This window comes from Sinocyclocheilus anshuiensis, unplaced genomic scaffold (genome assembly GCF_001515605.1).
Source record: "Sinocyclocheilus anshuiensis isolate Anshui unplaced genomic scaffold, SAMN03320099.WGS_v1.1 scaffold687, whole genome shotgun sequence".
NCBI classification, from domain to species: Eukaryota; Metazoa; Chordata; class Actinopteri; order Cypriniformes; family Cyprinidae; genus Sinocyclocheilus; species Sinocyclocheilus anshuiensis.
The window spans coordinates 345,009-352,674 of NW_015551096.1; the positions used below are offsets into that span (position 1 = coordinate 345,009).

Genomic DNA, 7,666 nt, shown 5'->3' on the forward strand with positions numbered 1-7,666 from the left:
TGCATTTAATTTGCCTCCAAAATATGTGTCTTTGTAATGTAAATGTATTCTGTAACACAGAGGAGGAGCCTGAGAATCTGACAGATACAAAGAGTGTTTGTGTCAGACTGAAGAACACACACGGTGAGTTACTGCTTTATTCACAATTTACCTTAGAATATTCAGACATTAATACAACTTTCAGAAAAAAATATATATATTAAAATAGACAATATAAAAACATTTCTGTAATTTTCGTCTAGATAAAACAGATCTCTGCTGTGATCTACTGAGGAGAGTTTGAGAAGATGGCAGTAAGTTCATCAATAACTCTACATTCCTAGAGATGTTTTCAGTGTGATGTTCATCTCTTTCTCTCTCGGTGTCTCGTGTAGATGTTGGTGTTTTTAGCAGCTCTTCTTCCGGTTGTACTGATGAATGAATGCAGTCAGGATGAAAAAGACTGTTCTGACCTTTATAGCTCAGAACAAACAGTCAATGGGACTTATGCCATCTATCCAGCAGGAGACATTCCTGTCTCAGTTTACTGTGAGATGATCTCAGATGGGAACAATGAAGACAACGGAGCATGGACGGTACGAACGTGATTCTAGATCATTAAACACACATCAGCACATTCATTATGAATCATATATTCTCTATAAACCCATCACAGGTGATTCAGAGGAGAATGGACGGCAGTGTGAATTTCTATCGGCCGTGGAATCAGTACAAGAGAGGATTTGGGAATGTGGAGGGAGAATACTGGCTGGGTAAGATCTCACAGCGTGTGTGTGTTTGTGTGGATGTTCATGTCCAGTGTTTGGTTGAAGGTGTTCTTCATGTGTGTGTATGATCAGGGCTGGAGAACATGTACCAGCTGACACGTAAGAACAAGTACATGCTGAGAGTGGATCTGGAGGACTTTGAAGGAAGGAAAGGTTTCGCTCTGTACTCATCCTTCTCTGTGGGTCCTGAAGCTGATGGCTATAAACTACAAGTTTCAGGATTCACTGATAGAGGAGCAGGTAGGACGCTTTTATTTATACTCAGTGTTGAGTGTAATGCTTTACTAAGTAAATAATTACTATGATTTAATTACTTTTCCCTTGAAAAAAATATGGGATTACTCTTATTTTTTTCTGTAATTTAACAGTTTCTTCTGTTGTAATTGCATTAAATACTGTATACACTATAGAACAATTCTGTATAAAACAACAGTGGATTTAACATCAAAATATAACTTTTAGTGTTAAAATGTGTGTTTTGAATGTAACCTTCTCCTTGTGGTTAGTTCAAGGATAACTGATGTAATTTTATATTATTTATAAGAATTATAAGCTACAATTTCATGTCTATCCTTTTCACGTATTGTTCAGCTGGTTAATTTTGGTTACTGTTAATATGGGATTATAGTAATGCAATACTTTTTAGAGAGAATAATCTCTACAGTAATCTAAATACACTGTTGTAGATGTCAGTAGTAGCCAGTAATTAATTACTTTCTTAAAGTAATTTACCCAACACTGTTTATTCTCAGGAAAAGTCATTTCTTTAGAGCAATTGTTCTCAATGATGCTCTTCCTCTCTGCAGGCGACTCTTTATCTGAGCATGATGGACAGAAGTTCACAACCTTAGACAAAGACCAAGACGACAATCAAAATAACTGTGCCAAACTTCATCTTGGGGCATTTTGGTACAAAAACTGTATGGCTGTGAAAACAAACCCCAACGGTGTGTATATATGGGGAGAAGAAGACACCAGTATCGGTATAGGGAATGTTTGGCCAACGTGGACGAATCGCAATGTTGGTATGAAATCCATCAGAATGAAGATCAAACCTGTGTCATAGAAACATTGCAGTGTTTAGAAACTGCTTCTTCCTTTTGATTTAATTACTTTTCACATAATGTGTTACACTGATACATATAATTATCATTTGGCTGTGAAACATTTTCTACTTGAAAAGAATGCTCAAGACTCTAGTTGGGACACCATTCCAGCCATTCAGTGTAACTGAGGTTTGAATGTCCTTTGACTGAAGAACTTCTAGCACTGAACTGTGCAAGAGACATGTTTAGCTCTACTACATTTGTGTTCCTTCATAATTGTCAATTCATATATTTCATGCTACAGTTAATCATGATCCACTCTTTTCATGTGCATTTTATTCCCAAAGTATTCAGAAAACATTAATAAAACTTACACGGCAACTTTAACAACTGTCTCGTTTTGAATATTTAAATTCTGCCATAACACCAGAACAATAACAACAACGTTTAACAATGCATAAGAATTTTTTTTTTTTCAAGATCCAGTGATTTCTTTGGTGTGTCCAAAAAATGTATACAAATAAATAAATAAAAAATGCTTAAAATCTAGAGAAAACCATTTCAATCATGACAACTCTCGGAACATTTTAGCATGTCATGGATATGACAATGTTAATGTATTTGGTCTTGGCGCAACAGATCTGCTTCGCTGCCACTGAATTGCTGCTGCTGTTGGTTATTGCTGTAGTTGTAGATTATTGCTGCTGCTGCAAGCAAGTACTGGACCTTGCTACTGCCAATGCATATGGCGATACGGTGCCGTGAGTATTTAAGACATGCTGCTGCTGCACAAATAGCATATAAAATAACCCCATAGCAGATCTATACAGGTGGAGCTGGGGATGGTGGAGGGTTTCAGAGAACTCCGAAAGCGCGCTGCAGGAATCTCAAGTGAATGCTAGCCAGCCATATAAATGCAAGGCAGTAAGCTCATTGGCTGCATATGCAGCATGAACCAATCAGCTTGTGCCAAGCCGTTTAACTCTCTGAATATCATCAGTTACGTTAACACCCCGTCAGAATGCGCCATCTAGAGTTTTATGACTGAACTATATATTTAATATGGTTCTAATAGCGTAGCTTATGTGGAATGGTACACATAAATCGAATTTCATGTAACTGCACCTCAACAAACACTAATTAAAAGCTGGATCATCGTTCGTATGTAACTTTATAATTTTTTGCATGGCATGAACCTCAAAAGTTATTAAACATGCAACTGTAACAGTAAGCGCCGTAGTAAACAATAATAGTCCTTTAATGCCAACTTCTAATACAAAGGACAGGAAAATCACCAGGAGAACATACAAACACATAAACTCGACTCAATCCAGGACGCAGACCAGATAGAAACTGAGGGCATTTATACACAGGAAAACAAAGGAGCAAACGAGATGATTAACAAGGTAATTGATTATTTACAGGTGAACAGAATGACATAATTAAGGAAATCTAGGTCAAGGGAAACACAGAAAACAACTGACATGTAATGCCGAGTTCACACTGCACGATTTTCGAAGTCGTCAGATCACCGTTGCTTTCACACTGCTTGACTATCTGGGGTAGCATTAACCACAACAGCTTGTTCAGTTATATTTTCTGTACAGGGTACAAATGCAGATGGCTGTGCATTTATTTGTGCTATTACAGGATATGTCTATATTTGAATAATGTACTTTGTTTTGTAATAATGTTAGCCTGACCAGCTAAAGAAGTGGCCATATATGTACTCGTTAGTCAGCAAGAAAAATGAACCCTAGAGAGGAACATTTTGCTAAATATATGCACCATAGAATGTATTTATAATCTTCAATATTTAATTTATGTTTAAATAAATCCAAGTTTTTTTTTTTTATGACAGCCACCTTTTAAATGTTTATATTAAAAAAAAACGAATTGGAGTAGAAATAGAGTTATGCTATTGTAAAGTTATTATCATAACCATAGCAGATCTATACAGGTGGAGCTGGGGATGGTGGAGGGTTTCAGAGAACTCCGAAAGCGCGCTGCAGGAATCTCAAGTGAATGCTAGCCAGCCATATAAATGCAAGGCAGTAAGCTCATTGGCTGCATATGCAGCATGAACCAATCAGCTTGTGCCAAGTCATTTAACTCTCTGAATATCATCAGTTACGTTAACACCCCGTCAGAATGCGCCATCTAGAGTTTTATGACTGAACTATATATTTAATATGGTTCTAATAGCGTAGCTTATGTGGAATGGTACACATAAATCGAATTTCATGTAACTGCACCTCAACAAACACTAATTAAAAGCTGGATCATCGTTCGTATGTAACTTTATAATTTTTTGCATGGCATGAACCTCAAAAGTTATTAAACATGCAACTGTAACAGTAAGCGCCGTAGTAAACAATAATAGTCCTTTAATGCCAACTTCTAATACAAAGGACAGGAAAATCACCAGGAGAACATACAAACACATAAACTCGACTCAATCCAGGACGCAGACCAGATAGAAACTGAGGGCATTTATACACAGGAAAACAAAGGAGCAAACGAGATGATTAACAAGGTAATTGATTATTTACAGGTGAACAGAATGACATAATTAAGGAAATCTAGGTCAAGGGAAACACAGAAAACAACTGACATGTAATGCCGAGTTCACACTGCACGATTTTCGAAGTCGTCAGATCACCGTTGCTTTCACACTGCTTGACTATCTGGGGTAGCATTAACCACAACAGCTTGTTCAGTTATATTTTCTGTACAGGGTACAAATGCAGATGGCTGTGCATTTATTTGTGCTATTACAGGATATGTCTATATTTGAATAATGTACTTTGTTTTGTAATAATGTTAGCCTGACCAGCTAAAGAAGTGGCCATATATGTACTCGTTAGTCAGCAAGAAAAATGAACCCTAGAGAGGAACATTTTGCTAAATATATGCACCATAGAATGTATTTATAATCTTCAATATTTAATTTATGTTTAAATAAATCCAAGTTTTTTTTTTTTATGACAGCCACCTTTTAAATGTTTATATTAAAAAAAAACGAATTGGAGTAGAAATAGAGTTATGCTATTGTAAAGTTATTATCATAACTTTATTATTATTAAAACTTCACTGAGTGTAATTTAAGTGTTTGTATACAAACCAGGCATGTATATTGTACATTATTTGTTTAGATTTTTTTTTCTTTGAGAAAATTTGCAATTTACTGTACCTGATATATATCCAAAATAATTGATATTGAATTGAAATTGAATCAAATTGCAAGCTTATGAATCAAAATCGAATCAAACTGTGCAATTTGTGTCAAAACCCAGCCCTACTTAATATGGTGTGGTATCCATGTGAATAATGATTCTTTAACATAATGGATTAATATTAAATCATAATACACTGGGTTACACTTTAACTTCTTAAACTTAAGAAAACACACAAAAATTAAACTATACATCTTTACTAGGCAAGTTGAATAATCTAGTGAGAAAGTTGCATGAAATGAAACGATCAACTGGATGTACCTCTCCTAAACCGTGACTTGATCTGTGGTCTCGTGCTGATGTTGTAACATCCTGGTATGTAGTGATGTGTTGTTCAGTTTGAACGAATCTTTAATATGACTCTGGAACATCGGGTTTTGTTTTTTTTTTTATGCTCAAAAACAGTATATAAACAGTAATACAAATATCAACAAATAAAAATGATGTTGACAATGACAACAAAATAAAAAATAAAAATAAAAAAGGGTGTGTTTAATACATTACAAACTGGGGAAAAAACTATTTGACAATTACGTCATTAAAGATAGGAAAAGAGTTACAAACAGATACAATTTTTAAACTATTTTGTTCTTAGACAATTGGATCAATAAAAGGTATTGCTCAAATTCTTTCATGAAAACAAAAAAGAGAGGTCTGGAGTTTGAATATTTTGCATCTGTCAATGTGGAATTTTGCAAGCAGCAAAATCAGATTCACTACATAAAACTGTTATTTATTAGACTGTTCATACTCTGACCAGACTGACCAGCATCACGTCCTTCCAAAACAGGACAGACTCATACATTTTACTCCTAATGAAACCTAAAACATCTTTCCAAAATGTCTTTGTAAATGAACGTTTCAATAGAGTCATCACAAAAAGAGCAACTGGAGGATATATCACTTTTGAATTTCTTCATGTAGTCTGGGGAACATCGAGTCGTCTCAGTGAGGGATTCGTTCATTTTGTGTTGACCGCGCATACACAACATTCTTTTGGTTCTTTACAGGAAACAGAAATGATTAGTTCACTTTTCGAATCTAAGGCCGTGTCCCAAATGGTACACTTCATATGCACTTGCGGTCTTGCAGACTTACAATGGCCGCCACATGCACGTGTCCGTTAAGTGCTCTAGATCGTAGGGTGTGTCCCATTCATCATTTTACCTTTGCAGCCGCTATGTGCCCTCGATGCACACTGAGGTGAGCTCTGCGGCAGACTTCTACCCGACAGTAAAAGTGCCATTACATCATGAAAGTGTGGACTCAAAGGAAGACCGTCAGGTTTTAGGGTGCAATTTGGGCCAGGGCCAAAGGGTTCGAGTCGTTCGCATGACATCACATGACAGCCCCATAGACAGCTATGCTGTCTGTACCGGAAAGAAAAATTATTATTTCACCTCCCGAGTCTGGGAGTCTGGGTCTGAGTCATGCGTTCTTTTGTTTGTTTTAGATTGAGTTGCTCCTCTAAAGGCACTACATCATAAACCAAGATCTAAGCCTTGGAGTAATGATTCTATAAACTCTCTCTGGCAGATTTTTAGAAGAGCGGAGCGTAAAAGGAACAAATTTCAGGTTTCTTTTGAAATGCTGAGAGACTCACTGTCTCAATATCAGAAAGAGGAAAAAGCAGCCAAATCAAGGTATTTTACTGAAATAATTATTAAAAACTGTCATAAACCGAAAAATATTTTTAACATCATTAATGCCACTATCAACCCTCCTGTTTGTTCTCTCCCTGATGTGTCTTCATCTATGTGTGAGGTTTTTCTCAAATTTTTTGTTAAGATAAATGTTTTAAGGTTGGCAATTAGTCTCTTTTCCTCTGATCCATCAATTCCTCTGTTTTACAGTTATACTGCTGTTCCCTTTCATGGGAACTTCGAACTGCATCCTCTAGGGGTCGCTATGGGGAAACACCTCGTCGTGACCCATGTCTGAAGCATACATTGAAAAAACACCAACAACACGTTGGCCGGACTAAGCGGACTAAGGAAGTGACATCGCGAGGTCGTCTCAATGAACGTTATCTTTCTGGCCATAGCACCTCCAGCTCAGGTGAGCCTTCCTTTCCTTCCTGATCTCCATACTGAGATCGAGAAGGAATGGCCATGAAGGTCCAGGTCTGAGCCCATACAAGCCAGGGGTCCTGGCCCATCTCGGTTTGAGGATCAGAGACGAGCACAGAAGGCTAGTGTCGCGACTCGCGCTCCTCCTCCGCCTGCGGGTAGGGGTAGGAAGTATCGTGGGTCAAAGGGAGGTAGGCAAGACCTGAAGGATGTGATCCAGACACGGCGTCAGCGCTTTCGTCCGGATCAGAGTAATACTTAGGTATCCACTCTTTCACTCAGGGGGTGTATCATCTACCCTTTTCTTCCCCTTCCTAATTCCCCTGTAACCACCATCTCTCCACCTGACCGAGGTTTGGTGGGGACTTCCTGCATAACAGTCTCCTACTGAACCTATGATGATTTGGTTGGTTCTATGGCTTCATAGTGACCACTTTACTGATGGTCCGGTCTAGAGGCTTCTACGGACAGGGCTCTGACGCGGGAACCATGGTGGGTGAGTACGATCCATTTCTAAATATATATATATATATATATGTGTGTATTTA

General features: G+C 37.5%; 1 protein-coding gene across 1 annotated transcript; it reads left to right on the plus strand.

Annotated features, from left to right (window-relative positions):
• Positions 1-374: 374 nt before the first annotated feature.
• LOC107662731 (microfibril-associated glycoprotein 4-like) lies at positions 375-2,189 on the plus strand. Its single transcript, XM_016452812.1, has 4 exons — positions 375-575; positions 656-752; positions 840-1,007; positions 1,574-2,189. Exons 1-4 carry the CDS (start codon positions 375-377, stop codon positions 1,831-1,833), a joined length of 726 nt encoding a protein of 241 aa, XP_016308298.1. The 3' UTR covers positions 1,834-2,189.
• The last annotated feature ends 5,477 nt before the right edge of the window (positions 2,190-7,666 follow it).

Bases quoted from the DNA above. Each gene is read 5' to 3' on its own strand.
- LOC107662731 (XM_016452812.1), top strand. From the start codon at position 375: ATGTTGGTGTTTTTAGCAGCTCTTCTTCCGGTTGTACTGATGAATGAA. The intron at 576-655 runs GTACGAACGTGA...AACCCATCACAG, and splicing joins AAGACAACGGAGCATGGACG to GTGATTCAGAGGAGAATGGA. The intron at 753-839 runs GTAAGATCTCAC...GTGTATGATCAG, and splicing joins GGAGGGAGAATACTGGCTGG to GGCTGGAGAACATGTACCAG.